The 22296-nt window shown below is 41.5% G+C and overlaps 1 protein-coding gene and 1 long non-coding RNA gene across 2 annotated transcripts in view; both read right to left on the reverse strand.

Moving 5' to 3' along the window:
- Positions 1-22296, reverse strand: part of birc6 (baculoviral IAP repeat containing 6) — a 121317-nt gene that overhangs the window by 44597 nt on the left and 54424 nt on the right. The window contains 18 exon segments of the mRNA XM_085181988.1: positions 148-312; positions 2509-2726; positions 3108-3441; positions 3674-3873; positions 8469-8642; positions 8760-8921; positions 9053-9184; positions 15654-15783; positions 16577-16720; positions 16941-17784; positions 17907-18143; positions 18483-18591; positions 19268-19524; positions 19602-19881; positions 20377-20577; positions 20693-20887; positions 21292-21388; positions 21510-21685. Of these exon segments, the coding sequence (XP_085038114.1) occupies positions 148-312; positions 2509-2726; positions 3108-3441; positions 3674-3873; positions 8469-8642; positions 8760-8921; positions 9053-9184; positions 15654-15783; positions 16577-16720; positions 16941-17784; positions 17907-18143; positions 18483-18591; positions 19268-19524; positions 19602-19881; positions 20377-20577; positions 20693-20887; positions 21292-21388; positions 21510-21685 (4055 nt within the window).
- Positions 11905-15647, reverse strand: LOC146504891 (uncharacterized). Its single transcript, XR_014877461.1, has 2 exons — positions 15113-15647; positions 11905-13922 (listed from the first exon to the last, which is right to left on the reverse strand). It is a non-coding gene; the product is annotated as an uncharacterized LOC146504891 (long non-coding RNA).

Consider the following 22296-nt stretch of genomic DNA (forward strand, 5'->3'; position numbering starts at 1 on the left):
GTCTTGTAGTTTGGTCAGTCTGTTGGATTTGAATACTATAGTGCAAGTTCACAAAAAAATTAATGGGTTCATTTATGGCTCACGTTTCATAGGAAATACCAGGCAAAAATAACCCACCTTAAAAAAAAAATGCTCATTTGCACTTACCTGGAGTAGACAAGTGACATGCTCTTCCTCTAGCCGTTGCTTGGTGAGGGCCTGCTCTACGTCCCAGCCTGACGCTGTAGATCCAGTACCAAAACCCGTTCCTTTAGCCCAGTACAGCTGTTGCTCCTCACTGGTCCCCCCACCATGACAGCTGGATATCTGTGGCTGCCCCACACACACACACACACACATATTTACAATATCAATACACCAAGTTAAAAAATATTAAATCAAAGATTTTGCATTTTTACTTCCCTTTAACAATTATTAATGAAATTCAGGCGTAAACACTGTTGCTGCTTTTAAAAAAAAAACAAACAAACAAACATATGGACATATGGTTTTATCATGTATTCAAAAAGGTCAGAGTTTGTTGTGGCCTACACAGAAAGCTGCCATAAAACATTTGTGATGGTCACATGGAGTCAAACAAGAAATGAGTCAAAGGAGCAGACAGAAAATTAGTCCCTGAAGTTTAAAGTTAATGTTTTGTTCAATTGTCTCTCATGTTTAAAACACAGTGTCTTATCTCACACCAGTGCTACCGCTCCAGAACATGGGTCTCAGGAGATCAAGGTCAACCACTGCCAATGTGATGTGTTTGGCTCAGATTTGTCTATTCACACAGTCCCTGAACAAGCATGAGACTGGACACATCACCACCACAACAAAAACAAGGCAGGTCTGCTTCAGGAACCCAGTGACAACACCTCCCACTCAGGGGGTGAAAAACTCAAGCTATATGCTTTAGCTAGATATGTTTTAATTTTTTCAGTTTGGTGTTTGAAACATGATAAGAAAACAGGTCTAACTGGTTTATTCTTTTTCTGGGATACCAAACCATTGTTGACTCTGTTCTTACGCCTCTCTTTGAGGCCCCATCAATTTATAAATTTAAAAAAAAAACGCCAAGCAGAAACCACCAGCGCTGAAGGCCTACACCTGAGATCACAGTAACTATGATTTCAGATATGACCTCTGCCATTCACACTAGGACAAAAATCATATTGATTTTTCCTACACATTAACACAAGCTGCCATTAAATGCATACAAACACAAACCAGGCTCTCTCTTCCCGACTTTATTTAAAAACCCATTGATGCTATATTGCTGTCAGAATGGTTTGTAAATTGCTCTACATTTGTATGTAAAGCACATCCTTAATTTTTTTGTTTCAAGAGCTAAACGTCCATATGCTCTGCACTTAGGGCTGTGCGATATGACCAAAATCTCATATCCTGATATAAGACATCTATCGTCCCGATAACGATATAAATCACAAAAATTTAACATTTTCTGTAAATTCTGTGAATATCGGGCAGCTCGACTTGTGTGAAGAGTTTCCAGCTGGGCGTCGTGTACCTGGAGTTGAGTGTTTTAACCGAGGCATGAAACTATACATTTTTAGACATAAGTTGTAAAGGCCGCTGTTTTCTGTGAGTATTTATTACACAGCGTGCTGTGGGGAAAAGCCTGTTCTAACGTTTGAGTCTAAGGTTTATTTTTTAGCACCTGGCGGCTCTTTTTTAATTCTCATCCGTAAATAATCTGCTCTTTCACGTGATTCAGTTTATTTTGAAAAGTCTCAACAGGATCTTGAGCTTTATTGTGAAAAGTTTATGCGGAACATAAACAAGCCGACACGTGATGGTTTTACTGTCGTTGTTGCTGACGACAACGCATAAAAACCAATGACTGTGATCAAAACAATGAACAAATATTGCCATAAACAGTTTATTTTGCGACACCACAAAACAAACAATAGCGTAAAATGAAACAATAGACGTTTTTATATCGTCATCTGATATATATTGTTATATCGAACAGCCCTATCTGCACTTCTTCAGGTCATAGAAGATGTGCAGTTAGCAGAGTCAGGAAAGTCGAGGTGAGGTACTACCCGTTTCTCCCCCTGCACACAAAGACATCTCGGATGCACAGCCATTTCTCCCTGCAGTTGTTTGTTTTTTATCATTCACTATGAACAATTAAGCCATTTGCCAGGGAAAGGTACGCTAAGGAAGCCGTAAGTAAAGCAGCAAGACAGAGGGTCATTAATAACTGCAATCGTTTTTATCCTCAGTTTCTCCATTACTGCCAACAGCAAAACACTCGGGCAAAGTGAGAGTAGCCAGTGGCATGAAGCTGGGTTAGTCTGACAGAAGTAAGAAAATGACACAGGAGCTGGACAGGACTCTCTTTTCTTAGACATCTCACAGGCTGGTGTAAGGTTCAAGAAATAATTCACAATGCAACACCAACAGGAACCTGTCATCAGCCACAAATTTAAAAGAGCCAAAATGTATCGTCAGGGACAATTAACGATTAGAAACAGAATGTATGTGTGATATGGGTCATACCTCAGAGACGCTGGTATTAGCATTGGGGTTGCGAGGGGCGTGGTGGCTCAGAGCTGACAGACAGGCTAAAATGAGGTGGATGGCACCGATTTCCAGAGCCATGCGACGCAGAAGCACACCGTCGTCTGTGGTCAGAGGAGTGCTGCTGAACAGTGCTCGCAGGACATGGAATGGTAGTGTGGGGAGCACGTTGGCTGATGGAGATTGCAGGATGTGACCTAAGAAGATGTCAAAGCAGACACTCAAAAGAAGGTTCTGATGCTGCTTTTATATTTGTTGTTTAGATTTGTGTTTTAGTCGATTAAATCACACATGAACAATCCATTTTTATTTTACTTTTCTTGAAGGGGGGCAAAAAGGAAAATAAGACGCCATGCTGACAAACTCTCGCTGGTTAGAAAACACAGTAAATTTTATATTTTAGTCATTTGGGGACAGACAGGAGAAATAGCTGTGTGCAAAGGATCTTTGCAATAGCTTTCTTTCAAATAGATTAGCAATTCTCAAACTTTTTCTGGCATTAAATACTTCCCAAGCTAAAAGTTCAAAGCCCAAGGTGAATTTCAGTGTGGACAGCTGTGATGTGTTTTCAGACTTACTGCCTTCTCCATCGTCTGTGACACCCAGCACCAGCCGCAGCAGACACTGGGCATGTTTCCTCTCCTTTAGCAACACCTCTGCGTAACCTGGCAGGCGCAGGAAGAGGCCAAAAGCTGCCAGTGAGTGGGCAGGGATGGGCGACATGGTCTGCACTGAGGATGATGACGATGAGGATGTCTGGGACTGTTGTTTGTTGATGGGCGGTGGCTCCGCTGCAATGGACTCTGGTGCCTCGTACACCAGCTCACCCGACTGCTCTATGGTCACCCACTCAAACTGGTCGCTGTCCTTGGGCTTCTCCTGTGTGCTGGAGGGAACCACAGGAGCGCTGACCTGTGAACAACCGCAACGACGAGTAAAGGCTCCGCGAAGGTGTGAAATGCAAGACAATGCTGACAGGTGAATTTAGGAGACACACAAGGCTCTTTATCAGGGCAGAGGAGCCAGAGCAGGTAAGCTCAAAACATTTGTTGTGAAATAAAAAGTTAATACTAAAGAACTGCTGTATGTATGCAAGTTGTTCAATTTCTAATTTTCTGTGCCTCTTGAAAGCTGAGAGTTTTACCTGCTGAATGACATCGGGGTATAGCATGGGTAGCCTCTCCGCTATCAGGGCCAGGCCCCCCATGCCAGCAAAGACTTGCAGAGGTGACTGAATGGGACTCGTCTCCAGCAGGGACTCATCAGCTGCGGCATCCAGACATTCTTCATTAGGCATCATTGGTTCATCCTCAGGGCAGCTATTCAGGATGTCACAGTGATCCACTGCAAGTAGAGCAAAGAGAGGACCTTGTATGTTCATCCACTGGCTGAGACTGAAAACAATTTCAAGCCTTTTGTTTGTTTCAGCAAACTTAACAGTTAAGTAATCTCCTGTAAATCCACCTGCTATGTTTGTCTTAATTCTGTCCATAATAAATATGTTTACACACATTATTGTGTGATATGTTCTGAGGTTCAACCACACTATACACAGAGAGGGTAAGGCTCCCTGCAGGGTTCCTTAAGCTAAATCTGGAGAATCTAACGCCTTTCTGCAGGTCTAACTGGTTCAAGTATTAAATAATTTAACTAAAAATGTTTACGTTTCCATCCATCCATCCATTCGCTTCCGCTTATCCTTTTCAGGGTCGCGGGGGGGGGGGGGGGGGGGGGGGGGCTAGAGCCTATCCCAGCTGTCATAGGGCGAGAGGCGGGGTACACCCTGGACAGGTCGCCAGTCTGTCGCAGGGCCAACACACAGGGACAGACAACCATTCGCACTCACATTCACTCGCACATTCACACCTAGTGGCAATTTGGATTTTCCAATTAACCTATCCCCACAAGCTGCATGTCTTTGGACGGTGGGAGGAAGCCGGAACACGGAGAGACCCCACGCAAACACGGGGAGAACATGCAAACTCCACACAGAAAGACCCCGGCCTGATGGTGGAACTGAACTCAGGACCTTGCTGTGCAGCAACAGTGCTAACCACTGTGCCACCGTGCTGCCCCCGTGTTTACGTTTAATTACTAAAACTAAAATGTTTACAAATATATTTTTGATGACAGAATTAACGAAAATATCTACAAATTTTAACAATTACTAAGATCTTTTTGGAAGAAAAGTGAATTCAGTGCTTTATAAAAGAGATTGATTGAATTACAGGTTATTCTGAACTGCAAATCACAAAAAGTTTAATTGTCTTAAAAAAAGCAGCAGCCAATAGCAGGTTATATCTACTTTGAGAAAACTCCTTGGTCATTGTGAATAAATATGTGACGTTGCTTGTGATGAACTTGATTAACTGGGCTATGCATTGTTGCATTGTGTCAACTCATGGTTAAATAGCATCAGGATTCTTACTGAAGACAACACTGTGTGTCACAGTTGTGCACTGTCACAAACTGGTAAGTTTCTGTAATAATAAGGTTTGTGGAAGTGAAGCCTGACAAGGTCCTTTCTCTCAAAAGAAAACCAACTGGTTTACAAAATATGTAAAGAATTTCCCTTAATGAAATTAAGTCCCTGATGCAAAGTCTGAATCAGAGAGAGATTTCACCGAGACACAAATCCCTGTCATCTGTAAGCTGTCCTGTACTGCAGGGTGTCTAATCTCTACAGGTTATGGAATGACACACTGAATCAGGATCCACATAGAGGATGAATCTATTGGTTAAATGAAGATAATGACAGACCCCATCAAGCAGTTAGTGTCTGGGCAGTGGGCACATTTAGGTAGTTTATTCGAGTTCATTGGAAGGAATTGATGAGTCAGTACCCATTCGTTATGTGAAGGTAATGGCTAAAGAAAAACTGAGCTGCTCAGTAACATACTCAAGGTATGTCACTGGGGTGAAAACCGTTAACAGTTTTCCTTTCCTTAAATATCTGAATTGTCTGTATTTGCAGGCAGTGAGTATTCAAAAAAAAAAAAAATAGTGTATAGAAAAGACCCAAAAGGTGTACAATTCATCCAGATGATGGAGCAAAAAAACAAGAAAAAAGAAAAGAGCAAGCATAAAAGAAAAATATCTTATAAAATAAAGTAAAAGTTAATAAACAATGATTTCTTTAAAATATTTCTTGAAGGTATGTCCTCCTGGGATTTTACTTTTTGTTCTATATCTTTTGACTTATTTGAGCTCCACTACTAAGTCCTGATGTGCTCAACTCAGGGCATCCTGGCCTTATCGATGACATCTCATGTGTTTGGGTGGCCTCATTTAGCTCCAGAAGATCCAAAGCTGGTGTGTGCTTTACATTACTGCATCCGGCACTTTAAATTGAGTTGTGGGGAAGTAAGGTTTGGATGCAGGTGCTAAACATGGATAAACATTCCATGAACCTCTTTGTACACTGTTCTTCAATTAATCTGAAGTTCACCTGAAGTTTGGAGGTCTGAAGCGATCGGACGTTGGTGACCTCTGTGCAATGGACCCTGCTCTGATTTTGTGGCTTATCACTTCGTTGCTGAGTTGATACTGTTCCCAGTCACTTACACTTTATTACAGTACCACAGTTTATTGTGGAATATTTAGTAGTAGTGGATAAATTTTACGCACAGGTGGCATTATGGTTCGCTGTAATTCACAAAGCTCGTGAGAGCAACTCAATGTTTGCAGAAGAAGTCTGCACTCCTAGCTGCTGATTTCATATACTTCTGGCAATAACTGGACCAGTTGAATCCTTTATTTGGATGGAGGAGTGAATAATATAAAATACAGTGTATTTTGATTTAAAGAATGGTTCACCCAAGTCGGTCAAAACACCCCCTTATATTGCGGGGAGATAATTTTAAGGTACTACAAAGACAGCAGCACAACCTATTGGCACACTAAAATAAACCAGTGCATCAACGATTACCATTATTCTTTCCACCTGTGCTTATTCCAAATAAAGACCAAAGAGATCAAAGTGTGGCAAATAATACTGGTACAAGAAATTATAAAAACAACCACCAGTGCTACCCCTCAGCCTCCTAGTAGATACATTTATGGTTTCAATTTAAAAATTCTATGTTGCCTTTTTCTCAAGTTATGCCATTCACATGATTTTCAGAAAACATTATTTCTGACATTGAGGTCAAGGTCACCAGGATCCAAAAACTTCCAAGATTTTTAGTACATGTACCTATGATATCAATTTGAAGCTCGCAAGTCACTTTATTCTATAGCTTTCACATTCACAAACTCGGGTATCTACGCCGCCCGCTCACCTGACAACATCTGCCCATCAGCCTTTATAGCCGAGGGGTAAAAATGGTAGTTATAAAAGTCTCATTTCACATACCCTATGATTTCTTAAACAGTGACACATGAGTGTTAAGATGGAAAATATGAATTGTGGATAGGACATGTCGCATGGATAAAGGGAATATGAGCATATCTGCAGATTCACCAGTGCTGACATTGACATTAAAAATTAATTTGACCGAGTACTGACCCATGAGTCTGCAGAATCAAAACGCTAAATATAACCAGCCTGAAAGTCACCACTTCTACAGAATGACAGCATAGTTTTAAATGGGATATCAGCAGTTGGATTCAAGCAACAACCTGTCCTGACTGAATGAAATTCAATAGCAATTTACAATGTGAGTCAATAGGTAAGATTCTCACAGTAAGTGGGCACAAATTCAAATATACCATCTTTCAGCCATAAAAAAACCCTCATGTTCACAACCGCTTAGAGACACAAATGCAACACTAACATCCCTATAAATGTTGTACCAAAGCAACATATAAGGATGAAAAGGCTTAACTCCCAAGGGAATGCAAAGGTAAGCAGGTAAGTGTTTGAACAGTTTGTGCTAAAAACCACTCTGCAAGCTTTTAGACTTCAAAGCCTCTCTCAGTACAGCCTGAGAAGCAGCCAAGGTGATGTGAACTGAGTTCAGACCAAAGTACAATTCCATTAAATCTTGATGTGACAGTAGAGTGGAAAAAAACAGGTCTGGATTTTTACTACATTTTAAAAACTCCATTTCTATTTACTTGATCATAGTTACTGAAGTGAATCTTAGTTTCTTTCATTTCTATTTGATAAGTTAACCTTCATTTCATATTTAGATATGTGAATTTGACACAGAGGCACCACTGAATAGACTAGCTGACTGTGCCAAAATCCCAAATGTGACATAATCTGAAAGTTACTGTTTGCACAGTTGAGAAAAAACACTGATGTTACCAGAACAGGTGCAGGACTCATTACAAATTAAGAGTTTGTTCAGCCTCTAACCAGCACTAGCGTGTTCTTTGGTTTGGGACAGCTGAGGGAGAGCCTGATGTGGGTAGTCAGGGGTGTGAATTCAAAGTAGCCAATCACAACATCATGTGATGACAAAGTGAGAGGATCAACTTAAGCACAGTATCTGCACTGTAACTAAGGTCCTGTGAGTTTTTCAGCAGGCAGAGCCTTTTCCTTTTGTTAGTGTGGTCCTTGTGGCTTTACTTCTATAATATGGCTGCATTTTAGCTGCAGTATCTCAATTATTTGGTATGTAGACTTCCTAGAAAATGCTGCATATATGGCTGGGTGTCTGCATTTTAGTTCAGAAATGACTGGATGTTTGGTGCTGTTCATATGTCTGACTTCACGTATTGGGTGCAGCTTGATGCATCTTTCACAAAGATTTGGCTTGTTTATGTTTTGTGCATAAACATGTGCAAAAGAGAAATCTCTAAATTATCAGTGAAGGAATTTAGACTGCAAAGAATTTAAACTACAAAAAGTTAAAATTGTAATTAATCATCAAAAGCTTTACAGTTAAAGTAATAAATAAGCCAGCTATATTGATTTTTTAAAGCATATTTTTAGTGGGACATCAGCATAATATCTGAACTGACTCCTCCTTAGGAGCTGTGTGTTTTATTACCTTTCTCAGTGCGGAGTCTCTTGAACGAGTCAGTCTTTGAAAGGCCGGGGTCAGAGATGACCTTGGAGCCCAGTTTCACTGTCAGGCTGATGGACTGGTAGCCCTGCGGTAGCTTGCGGTCATACAGAAGTGTGAGTAGCTGGGCCAGGGTCATCTCAGGTGGGAGTGGCTGACCTGGAAGGGAGGACAGAGTACACACCGTTTCTCTTCAGTAATATGTGAACATTTAACATTTTGCTCAAAGACCTGCACTTATCGCTGTCTGATATGAATCGGTTGTGTTTGTGGCACCTGGAAGCAGCTTGTGGTAGAGGTGGAAGACAGGGACACTGATGGTTTTAGCTGAAGGATCCACACTGGATGAAGCAGTTAACTTGTCACTCATGACACGGCCTCTCCTTGATGGAGGCCGGGGAGGGGTGGAAAGAGCTCGCTTTGATTGGGACTTTAAGCCTGAAGGCAGAGAAGAAAATAAAAATACAGAAATACAGAACAATATTTGTTTTTCAACAAAAGGCATCATAGCTTATATACTGTGTCATTATTAGGTGTGTAAATGACACAATAAGACACACATATTGTACCTGAGGCTACTACAACACTGTAGTTGTCCTGGAAGCCGTTGTCTGCCTTCATCTTCTCTTTCTCTTCATGATTCTTCTTCTCCTTATCCTCTTTCTGCTCGTTGATCAGTTTGGCAGTAATGCTGGGTGTATCTGGATAAACAGACACAGAAAATTAAATATATATTTTGTCACACTTCTTGTTTTTTTTTTATTGCTTTGGTTTAAATAACATTAGCAAGCTAAAAGAAAGAAAGAAAGAAAGATGATGCATCAGATGCAAAATTTGTTCACCCACACAAGAACAGTCAGAAGATGATGTGTCTTATAGACATGCATACTGCCCTGTAACAGCAGCAGGTTTTTCTATCCACTGTTCAAGGTCCCAGGGGGTGAGCTATTCATCATAGCTGCCTTGTACTTAACAGGTAATACCGAAGCTCACAGCATCAGCGCTGCACAGCTGACCTTGATAGCCAGAGAATGCCAAGTGAATTAAACTGCAAGGACAGAGCTGAGTGCTGGGATATTTTGTTAATAATTTAGGCTGTAATTAAAACTGCAGCTCTTATAACTGAAAAACATGACTTCTCCAGTTCTTAATCAAATTTTGCTTGGAATTTGAGAAAGGGCTGCCCCCTTGTGTCCTTACTTTACAAAGCCAGTTAAACTTGAAAAGCGTGGGTTGATCACCTCTCCCTTCTTTCTCCAAACATAAACAGGATCTCTATGCTCAAAGAGCGCTAGTTTTTTGTCTCAACTGATTAAAGGACCTACTTGTAGCATGCATATTCTTTTCCCCAATTGCCTCAGCATACTTCAGATTGGATTTGTGTTCTTCAGAAGTGTTTTTTCGTGGTCTTTAACGTTGCAGTTCGTTCCTGTACAGCTTTCTAGTAAAAGTCTTCTTTGAGACTACAACTCCTGACTTGGCTAAGTCATTCACTAATGTCTTGGCAGTGGTTCTGTGGCCTTTAGACCTCACTAGTCTCATTTACAAAATCTACAAATCCACTTCCTACTTCTGCCAGGCTACTGTGTAGCTCTCTTAGATTTTTTTTTTGATCCCTCTCCACATCAAAGTCAAACGAATCACCAAAGTTTAAATATCGTAACGCAGAACACTGATGAGAAACTGTGAGCTCAGACCCCAAGTGGCTACAATCCTCAGTGAAGCCAATAGCGTGCAAGCACGATAAGCCAGACAAAATATTCTCCACCAGTATTTGGGGTTACTGTTTAACCCAACTGAGGGCAGGGTGTATATCCTGCTCCCGCCCAGGCAGCACAGACACTCAGGACGCGGAGTCCATAGCACTGCACAAGCAAAGAGACAATCAGATGCAGAAGGACACCAGCCAGCACAATCATGGTACTAGGGCAGACCTGCAGCCTCAAAGGGCAGCCACCCAACTCACCGACTGCTGACGGGAAGCCCGTTGCGCAATGTGACTCCCAACCACCATTTCAGCCTGCCCCCAACATCAGTAGTACATCTCTATATAAATGACGCTATTCTAAATCTTGCTTGTGCCAGGCTACTGCTGCACATTAAAAGAACAGAGATAGTTAAGGTCCAATTCCACTTTGTAAAGGACCGGGGGCAAAGGACACCAGCCAGCATAAGTCCCAACCAACCCACCCAACCCAAACTTTACAATTGCATTTCATCCATCCATTCTCTTCCGCTTATCCAGCCTATCCCAACTACCATAAGGCAAGAGGCAGGTTGCCAGTCTGTCGCAGGGCCAACACATAGGCTACGTTCACACTGCAGGTGTTAATGATCAATTCCGATTTTTTGATCAAATCCGATTTTTTTGTCTGCTCGTTCACACTACAAATAAAATGCGACAGCAAACGCGCTCTAGTGTGAACGCTCAAAGGGGCCCGCATGCGCAAAAGAAGACGTCACACACAACGTGCTCTGTTTAAACCCAGAGCAAACAATATTGTTTGACTGATGGCCCTTAATATAAAGACTTCGGACTTTACGTTTCCCAATTTTTGCTTTAAGTTATTTTGTTATTTACATAATAATGTAGATAACCTAATAATTATCCTTATTGCTGTTTTAGAGGAGCGGTGCTTCAAAGGATAGTTGCAGATTTCTGTCAGAATCTGCAGATTATACAGTACAAATAAAATGTTCACGTTTCTCCAACGTTGTCTTCCCAACAGTTTCACTGACATCTACACTGGATGGCCAGGAAGCGTTCGCGATGTCTTCTCTGGAGCTGATAATTGGCGTCTGTCTTGTGTCAGTGATGTAAAAGACGGATTTAATGCGACATGACCGTTCAAACAGCAGTTGCTTTCAAAAACATCAGATATGTATCGGATTCAGAACCACATACAAAAGTGACCCAGATCGGATGTGAAAATATCAGATTTGTGCCGTTCACACTGTCACACCATGATCGGATATGGGTCGCATAGGGTAAAAAAAAAATTGATGCGGATTTGATGCGCTTTCGCCTGCAGTGTGAACATAGCCATAGAGACAAAAAACAACGATTCATATTGACAACTAGATTCACCAATTAACCTAATCCCACCAACTGCATCTGTCTTTGGACTGTGGAAGAAAGCCAGAGAACCCATTCAAACACAGAGAGAACTTGCAAATATGCAAACTCCACATCACTGTGCCACTATGCTGCCCTCAATTGCATTTTATACTTGTATAATTCAGTCCATAAGACTCTATTTTAAACAAAATTGGCGGAATACTTAAGAGAGAGTGCCCATCTGAATATTACTACATACTACGATGCTTTTGAATCAACTTTTGGGGTTCCTCTAGTAGAGCATTTATAAGTGTTTTATACAACATGCTTCATTCACAGAGTCACATGATCACTTTTTTCCTACCTACGCCCAAGTGCTTTCTATCCAACATAAAAGCCCTTTGAGTGCTCAGAGTAGAAAAACACTATATAAAGAACCAGTCCATTTACCATTCACATAGATTCATATATGTAAAAACCTAAGGGTTAAGTAACTCCCCAAGCAGTACCTTGCCAAAGGATATGTTTGCATGCCACGATCAAACAACAAAACTTCCAGCTGGTAGATGACCTGTTCGACCTGAGCACAGCCACCCAAAAGGTTTCACAATTCAGTCTTAGAATGGACCTATTAGCATACCTTAAAAACTAGAGGCAAGGACCAATTTTAAGTATCATTTTCACTTTCAGTGATCCAAAATTAGCAAAGTCTGACTGTATTTATTTTGGTAGCATTTTGGTTATGGACCAATGTTAAGTCTAAATGAATGTTTAATGTCTCTTATCCAGGGTAATGTAACGATTGCTCATTGGATAACTACAGCCAGAAGACTGAACGGGAAGTGTATTTTTGGACTTAAGTATCAACTCCCAAATTCTATGTTGGTGGTAAGAATGTAATTTCTGCCATTTATTTTATCACTACTGCTGATACTACCTTTAATGAACACACATTTGCACACATCTCTGGGAATAAACTTACTTCTGAAATTAAGAGAAGGATTACTACGTTTCACATTCACTGAAGAAAGAATTGTAAACAAGATACTTTGATAAATATGCAATAGGAATCAGACAGTAAGCTAACACTGACAATACAGTGTTCAGTGGGATATGCTGTAATTTATGTTTGCTGTGCTACAAACTTGTTACAACATATTTACTTCAAGATGGTGTTTAAAATTCAAAGAGAGACCAAAGGAGGAATGCTCCAATGGGAAGCTTAACCGAAGCAGTTGCCTTGTCCTGTTTAACACAGCGCAAGTTTGTACAGGACAGTGAAGTACACATTTGCGAGCTGTGAGGCAAGACAATATCATTGAAGCTAGTTTTGAGGCTTCAAAACATTATTTGACAATAATTTAGTGTGAAACTTTTATAGTCTAACATATTTAGAGCACACAAAAACATAATTTGATTTTCCTATTACAATTTGCAAACATATTCTCCGTACATCAGCTTCCTTCATCTGTCAAATGCTTACATTCAAACAGTTTCCATTGGCACAACAATTGTGTATTTCTCCTCCAAACTGTGGGCCGATGGTGATTTTTCATTTTTATGAGTGGATGATTTTTTTAAACAATAATAATAATAATAATAATAATGGATTGCATTTATATAGCACTTTTCAAGGCACCCAAAGCGCTTTTTTTTTTTTTTTTTTAATTTGTAACAGCATGAACAATGAGAGGTGGTGCATTGGCCAGATGTTGGCTGATGTGTAAAAATAACTCAGTTGTTTGGTGGTGGCTATGGCGGAGCTTCCACAGAGGCCAGTGGGTGGATGAGGGAAGGGGAGGCAGGAGGAGGAGAGACCTGAGGTGGCCGCCGGTCTGAGTGTCAGGTGAACTGAACTTCAGGTACGAAGTTATGACCTGCAGTCTATCTGGTCAGATATAAACCAAGTTTAGGTGGAGTTTATTTTCGTTGTGCTGACTTTTTACAGTCAGTTACAATAACTTGTACTGCATGCCAGCTAGCATGACGGAGTTTATATACAGCTGGGCGGGTGCTATGATGTTACTGAACTTTATTCATAACGTTAGTAGAGTTGCCGACCGCTCCTTAAAAATTGGAATGGTCCCTCTTTCAGAGGAAATGTTATGTGTTTTGTATTGAGCTGAGAAGGAACGCAGTTTGTCCCGTACTTCAGCTACAGTGGAAAAAGACACAAAGCTGGAGTTATTCTGTCATTACGCTGTCAGCTGCCTCTTCTTCTCTCATTCTGTCCCTCTCCTGTTGCTACTTCAATCATGAAACTGATCACTGATCAGCTGATCGGCTTTTCTCTCTTGTCTGTTTATCGCCCACTTTGTGCCAGAAACAGGAAACCAGCGGATGTCGCGCTACACAACAGCAGCACGTTTAAGCTTGATGAGCTGTTGTTAGAATTTATTTCATATTAATTTTTAGTATCAGCTGATGTTTGCTGGAGCCACAGCTGTAAAAGCTGCTGGTCATGACATCGGTTTGGTTATCTGGTGAGAGGGAAACATGAAGATGAAACCAGGAGATGTCCTTACTGGATCATCAGAGCTGAACAGGTGATGGAGAAACAGGTTTACCTTTTAGGTCATGTGAATGAGTTGAAGGGAAGTTATAAACTGTTTCTGAGAAATAACACCAGGATCCTTTTCTAAGTAGCTGACAGCTGGTAACTGTGCAGGGGCGGGTCTAGAAAAGTTTTGCCAGGGGGCCAGGTAGGGCATTAACTGGGAGAGGGGGGCACAAAGAAATACTTTTCTTTCCTATTCTCATTTAAAGTGTCTAGTTTTTATTAAATAATTATCTGAATCTTACAACCAAAGTTTTTATCTGATGTAAAATGTATAGAAATCATACATATACCAACAAGACTGTACATCACTGTCATAAAAGCGTCTGTTTTCATTCAAAGGCTTTATGGCTTTAATACCTGGTGGGCCGCTCTCTAGTCACAATGCCTGGGCCGATTTTTTGTCCCAGTCCAGCCCTGCTGCAAGATGTCTAGTAAGAACTATGTTTTATAGAAATAATGATTAAAGAGCATTCTCAAAAGCTAAAAGAAATGTTTTATTACACCAAGAAAGATTTCCAATCGATACTGGTAGGAGAAAATCGATGCTATAGTAGGACACTTTCATGTGAGTGTAAGAATGAGCATCTTTTCTTCAAGGAAAAGAATAGCTGGAAGAAGAAAAAAATAGAAAGATGTTTCACTGACAAAATTTTACATAAGGACTTGATGGAGGCAAAAACAAAGACTTCTAAAAGATGTCTGAACAAGCAAGAGCTTAAATTTTCAGAAATCTTGTAACTCTCAAAACTGATTTAAAAAAAAAAGATACATTTTTTAATCAAACGTTGAGGGAAAAGTGGATTTGTTGAAAAAATTAATTGATACAGGACTGTAGAGTCCTGGAACAGTTTTGTGTTTTGGAATAACTTGAGAAAGCTTGGAACTGAGCTTTTGCTTATTTGCACTGAAAGGAGGCAGCTGAGGTGGTCAAGATGACTCCATTACACCTCCCCTCTCAAGCTTTCTGGAGCTAGGAAGAGATGCACAGGGAATTTTTTTTTTTTTATGGACCACTCAGGACGGGGAAAAAAGGTGCGAGGGGAAAGGACACAGAATGCCTTGCTTAGCCTGCTCTCATAAAGAACAGAATCAGATAAGCTGAGGAAAACAGATGAATGGGACAGACAGATGAAACAGTCATCCCATTACTAAACAAACAAAGAATTAAGACAAATGTGATGACCTCTGTGTGTAAAATGAAGCCTTAAAATTGTTCCAGCAAGAAAATGATGTTAAACATATGTTCAACCATTTCAATCCCCAAGATTTGTCAAAATTTAAACAAGTGGAACATTTTTATTTTCTACCCTCTTTTAAGAAGAAAAGGAGGTCAAAAAAGGTCAGTGAATACTATACAGTGTTGTGGTTCCCAAACAAAGAGCATGCAATCTCATTCAAGTCAAGAGCAGAGAAGACATTTTCCATCAGTTACAATGCAAGTGTAACCTGAAGGCAGGAACATCTACATGTACTGGTACATACTATGACCAGTGAAGTCTTTATGTGGTTGTTGTTGTTGTTGTAATGACAAATTTTCTGTCTTGAAACATACCAGAAACACGGTCCAAGACTTCAGCCAATGTGGTGGAAATTGGTAGATGAAGGGTGCGGTACTTGTGGCCTGCTCCATACATGGGATGCTGGATCATGTGGCTGGTTGCATTGATCCGTCCTTTGTATAACTGAGAAGGAGGAAAGGAAAAAAGAAAACACCACAATCAGGTTAGCTGCAGAAACTAAACATAAAGAGTATATTGTACTTGCTGTCAATATGGGACTATTTAGCTGTTTTCTGGTCTACAGCCAAATAGTCCATTGCTCTGTAAACTACAAAGCACTGTGTGTTCTGACATCTTTCTATCATCGTCACCCCCAAGGTTTTCTTAATTTTGTAGGTTTTGGGACTTCACTGCATGGCGCAGGCTGTACGCCTCATGCGAATCACTGAAACAGCTGCCCTAGTCTGAGCATCTTTTGTTAAGTAGGTGTCGCAATTTGGCCCTAAACAAAGTTGCCCAGAACTTTATGCCTTTTTCAAATCACATCACCTGGAATCCATAAATGTTTGCACTAAATTTACTCAATTATTTGAGATATTTCAGCTAGATGAATGAAAAATTACTTGCTTTGGGTAATTAACCAATTTCTCCATACAATGGGCACTCTGGCACAAATACTCATGTCTCCAAAGCTTTTGTAACAGCCAGAAACTGAGCAGTAGAAAGTATAAACCATTAGGGTGTAACTGAGAACACATAATACCAGGCATGAATCAGTGTGAAGGGACCGTTGTGATACAGAAAAAAAACAAACAAACATATGCTTCATACTGCTGCACTGCCACCTTAAGCTCACAGCAAGTACTTCATCAGGCATTTGCTGTCTCTAATGAAATAACATTTATTTAAGAAAAAGCACAATAGTTTGTGTAAAACCTCTGAGCAACGCTGTTGACCACATAATTGAGTTACCCACCGGACAGGGAGACTGTAGGAAGACTGTGACCTTCTCATCCTCCAGCATGAGCTGCAGAAACAGTCTTCGAATGAAGCCTGAGATGTTTCCAGAGACGGGTACATTGCCTCGCTGAGGTGCTGATTGGAAGAGTTCACAGAGAACCTGCAGCCAAAGACAGAAGTCTTAAAAACCAAGACAGAAACCAATGAATATCTACATTTGAATTCCAATTTATAAATAAATTAGCTTACCAACTAGCAATCATTAAATAACAAGTTTGTCTAATTATGTGTGCAAATCTACATCTAACAAGTTAAAAGAAAAACATTATTTTTATTTTTATTATTATTATTATTTCATCTATAATAACTAGTAAGAGGACCTGTGCCATAAGGCGCTGGTTGTTAGGGTGGCAGGAGATACACTGGAGAAAGAAGGCCACAGTGGCATTCTCCAGTGCTGTCCTCTGCTGGGTGGTGAGCCCTCCTGTCTGCCCTGAGGAGGCCAAGGAGAAGCGTGAGCCTAAAGGCTGAGGTTGGGATGGAGGAGAACCTGCAGCAAATCCAGGCTGACAGCCAGCATTGGCCCCAGCACTGGCACTGGAGTGGCACAGTAGGAACAGCAGTGCTGTCCACAGTGGGTTGACCTCTGGTCCTCCCAGCCAGTCCTTCATGGTGTGACTGTTGCCTACTTCTGTGAGAAACCGGAGCACTGGAGCAGCCAGCTCTGCCGAGAGAGGCGGGCGATTGTGTGAGGACGAGTGAAAGTGGTGATGATGGTGTCGTCTCTCGGCCTGACCAGCGGGCAAAGGCAGGTCTGCACTGGCCAGGAGGCTGAAACAGAACTGAGCCAAGCTGCGAACCAACAGCGAGGGCAAGCCTGAATCCAGCAGCTGCTCTATTGCTCCTGGTGACTGGGAGGCAGCCGCTAGTGTGGTTAGCTGGGATTCTGACAGATTAATGTGTGGCCTGGCATGCTTGGAGTCGTCGGTAAGTCCCGCCGCAGTGGTGTTAGCATCATGCTGCTTTTTGCCATCATCAGTCATGGCAAGACGTCGTTGCTGAGCCTGAGAGTGAGTGGCGATGGGTGGTGAGACAATCCCCATCCAGGACATTAGCAAGGAGAAGTAGCTGGGATGGATGTGACACATGGAACACAACAAGCTGTCCACGGCCTTCTTCAGCACAATGTTGCATGGCAGCGACATGGACCAGTTATACAGCAACCTGAAGGGAACAGCAAAGAAAAGAATGGAATCAGTAATAAATCTGCTAAGAAGAATATTGTTTAAACCCACTAATGAACCCAACTACATGCATGTGTAATAACTACAAGACACTGGACTGACTCAAAGAGCTCTCTGTTGAGCAGTGTAGGCAGGTCATAGTCGACAGGCAACTCATAGCTGTGCCAGAGGATGGCTGCCACACAGTGGAGGTGGGAGGGCGATGGCATAAGGAGACCATACTCCCTTGATGAAGCAGAGGAAGAGCCAGCAGCATGCCCAATGTATCCCATTGGACCACTCATCTTATGGGCTGCCACATGGGAAGAGTCATGGACCCACTGCAGAAGAGCCTGGATCCTGGAGGTTTAGAATTCAGAGATTTGACAAATAAGTCAAATAGCTCAAGTGCTGGGCACGGTAACATTTTTGTTTGTTTGTTTGTTTGTTTGTTTTACATAAAAAAGGTCCTCAATTTCTTAGTGAGAACCACCTTGGGGCAGAATTTATATGCAACAAACAATGAGATGACAGTAAATAGACAAAAAAAATAAAAAGGAGAGTGAAAGGACACTTTTTACTATCAGCTTATGAGTCTGTCCGGAATATCACCTTGACGGGAGACTGTTTCTCATCAGTTGATGACTTTGAGAGAACCTAAAGGGGGAGTGTTGAGTCGTGGCAAAGATGGAGGAGTACCTGTCTTTGGTCCCTGCGTCCTGCGTGGTGCCCAGCTGGTATAGAATGTCTATGGTGGAATCTGAGGAAAGGCCGTTTAGTCGTCCAAACAGCAGAGGACTGTTCAAATCTTTAAAGAAACAGTAATTTTTTTTTAATGAATTTAAATTATTGAAACATTTTTAAAAATAAAAATGTTGACAAAGTCATGCTGCCTGCCCAGAACGTGATGCACATGTGTCAGAAAATTCTTCCACAGTCCAAATATTAACAGGTTCACTGGGAAGTGGTTAGATCTGATACACATATCAGTTTAACATTGCACTGTGTATTGTCTTGTTAAATCCATTGCTTTACACAACAATTTCTACACTTTACTAAGGCTAAGAATCACAAGTGGTCTGTAATTAATAATCAGACCACTAACAAATATAATTTATTTTGTATTTTTGCTGCCAAAAATGTAGTTAAACCAAATGTATTTAGATAATGCAATATCAGATAAATATTTACAAAAAAAATTCAAGACAAAACACCAGACAGATAAGATAATAAGATAAGATCACATTTACAGCTATATGTATTGCAATCACACAGTGCAAAAACAATACAGCACCAGATTCATTAATGCTAGAAAAAACATTTTCTAAATGGTAATGCAAAACAACATGTGAAACTTGACCTTGTTAATCTTTCAAACCGCCACAGTCATTTAATAATCTCTTAGTAATAAATGTGGCTATTTTTAATGTTTTTTAAGGACATATAGTCACGTCTCAGCAGTGACTCAGCTGTGAGTGACTCACTGGCAGGGTCGGTGCCAGACGCAGCACAGTTTCTCAGCAGAATGTCGATGAGTTTGAGTCCAATGCGCGTGGACTGCAAGCCGATCTTGACCAGCACAGCCTCAATGTTGGGTGAGTGCATGCCACAGTAAGGTGACATGAGCAGTGCGGCGCAGGTCTGCAGCAGGTTGGCAGTGGGTGCTGCAGCACTGGCCATCATGGCTTCCAAGTCGCTGACGTGGGTCAGGCAGTGGTGGAGAAGACGCAGCCAACCAATGCTGTACAGGGAGATGGAGAAGTTCACACCAACAGCCAAATACAGACATACACTGCATACAGGATGCATCATGATTACCTGGTTTTGGAGACCTGGTCCTCAGAAGGCAGAAAGGGGTTATTGACTGTTGCAGAGGAGGTGTTACCAAATGCTGTCAGACCCAAGAGTTTGATCTGAGAGAGACCCAGGTTGCTGGCATCACGAGGCCGATGTAACCTCAGACAAACAGCCGAAGCCACCTCTGCTTTCACCAGCTGGATCTTAATGTACGTCAAGCCACTGGTGATGACTGGCGTGGACAGCGGCAACATGTTGACCCCATCAGCACTGATCTCCACTGAGACCGAGGAGGGACAGGCTGGTTGGTAAGAGGAAAGGCAGAAAATGAATGGGGTGAACTCCTGAAGTGAAATGCAGATTACTGAATAAACACCATAATGTCTGCCAGTGTTTTTTTTTTATTATTATTAACAGGAATTTAGCTCAATGTGAAGGGAAAAGCAGTGTCCTCTTGACCAACATTTTAGTATAGTTTATTTACAGTAGGGAAAATAATTACTTTATCCCAGGCTGAATTTCTAAGTTTGCTTACTAACTAGAAATGAACAGTTGTTTCATTTTAATTGAGACAGAATATCAACCAAAATTCCAGAAAAAACAAATTACATAAAAGTTATAAATTCATTGGCATGTCATTGAGTTGAGTATTCAATCACAAAGCAAAACATGACTTAGTAGTTGGTAGAGAAACCCTTGTGGCAAGCACAGCTGTTAGACATTTATTGGTCACCAGGTTTACACAAATCTCAAGAGAGGTTGTGGCCCACTCATCTTTAAAGAAATTCCTACTCACTGGCTAGAGAAGCTAGGTGCGGCTGGATATGAAGCTCCTTCAGCAGCACAGCAGCTGGAAGATGGATGGTGAGATCACACCAGGCCTCCTCCGGCAAGAAGATGTAAGACCAGGCTGCGGAGCGGGCCCGTCGGTGTGGAGGGGTGGCCTGGAGGAGGACCTCTGCAGGCTGTGCTGTTGGGCTGCTGGATGTGATAGTGCCTGGGAAGCAACACAGATCATGCAGATTAGAGAAGAGTAGGAATACGATTGTCAATTTTATTCAGGTATTGTCCTATGAGATGGAGTGATGGAATTCAAAATTAGCTGAAAGCACCTAAAGGAGCAAAATTGTGGAGTCCCTCAGCATTGTCCGGCTCCGATGTCATCACTCTGGCTTTGAGGTTTCCATCTGCCGTCTTTCCTGGACCTGTATCTAAGAATTTCATGATAGTGGACACCATGCTGCGTGCCGTGTTCACAATGGCTCTAGTGCTGGTCACCATGTTGTTACAGATCAACTGGACACCTCCTGGTTAAAGACAAAGTTATGCTTTCTTATACATCAAGTATATCATAAACCATTGACTGCTATTCATATGCAATGCACCTATGTTCAATTTCTACAAAAATAGAAACGACTGAAAAAATCTGACTTTGCTAAATTTTTCAATTCCTTCCATAATCAGTGGCGTGACAAAGGTGTCAGGTGACTCTTCGGGCACTGATCAACAAAAAGAACCTTTTGTGACTTAAACTCCATGTGGGTTTTAATGGTTATGGAGATATTTTTCCATGACCATTAACACCTAACTGTGCTAAATACTATTCTACTGAACAAGATATGGTTCAATGTGCAAACAAAAGCTGGGAAGATGGAACTGCAAGCTAAGAAACAATCAAAGAAATATACAGATATTAGGTGTATACACCCACCCATGTCATGGAAGGCCTTAAGAGCCTCACTGGTGTCCAACACTCGAAGTATGAACCACAGAAGAGGCTCTGACAGTTGACAGGTGGAGAGCGATCCCTAAAGAATGTGCAATAACAAGATGGAGGAAAATAAATAAATAAATAAATAAATATGCGTCAGAACTGCTCTGTATTTGTTTAGATCGTCAAAGGCCAGACCCAGGCAGAATGAAGCTCACCTGTCTGCCCATATAACCACAAGCCATGTAAGTGAGGATGGGCTGTAGCATGACCTGGACTGAGGTGGCTCTCTTGCTCAGAGTGGTAAGGATGGTGAAGAGGCCGTCACCCACTGAGATGGCATCTAGACCACCATGGAAGTTCTCATGTTTAGTCAGGTGGAGACCGCTGGCTCCTGCAGAACACAGATGGTAAAAATGGTAAATGGCCTGCATTTGTATAGCGCTTTTCTAGTCCTTAAGGACCCCAAAGTGCTTTACACTACATTCAGTCATTCACCCATTCACACACACATTCACACACTGGCGATGGCAGCTACATTGTAGCCACAGCTGCCCTGGGGCGCACTGACAGAGGCGAGGCTGCCGGACACAGGCGCCACCGGGCCCTCTGACCACCACCAGTAGCATGGGGTTAGTATCTTGCCCAAGGATATTTGGCATGCAGCCAGGAGGCAGCCTGGGATCGAACCACCGACCTTCTGATTAGTGGGTGACCTGCTCTGCCACCTGAGCTACAGCCACCACAGAGCAAGAATAGTCAGCTCATAGTTATAATAATAATAATAATAATAATAATAATAATAATAAAAAATAATAATTATTATTATTATAGTTATAGGCAATGCTTGTCCACATACATTTAAATATGTTTGGTGCTTTGTTAAAGGAACAATTCAGCCACAAGTGAAATTTTATCAGATGCATTCTCTTACAGAGTTTTATGGTAGTGCTGCTAATGTTAGATGGCTACTGGTATACAATTGTCATTACTAATTTAGTTAGC

This window comes from Neolamprologus multifasciatus, chromosome 13 (genome assembly GCF_963576455.1).
Source record: "Neolamprologus multifasciatus chromosome 13, fNeoMul1.2, whole genome shotgun sequence".
In the NCBI taxonomy this organism is placed as follows: domain Eukaryota; kingdom Metazoa; phylum Chordata; class Actinopteri; order Cichliformes; family Cichlidae; genus Neolamprologus; species Neolamprologus multifasciatus.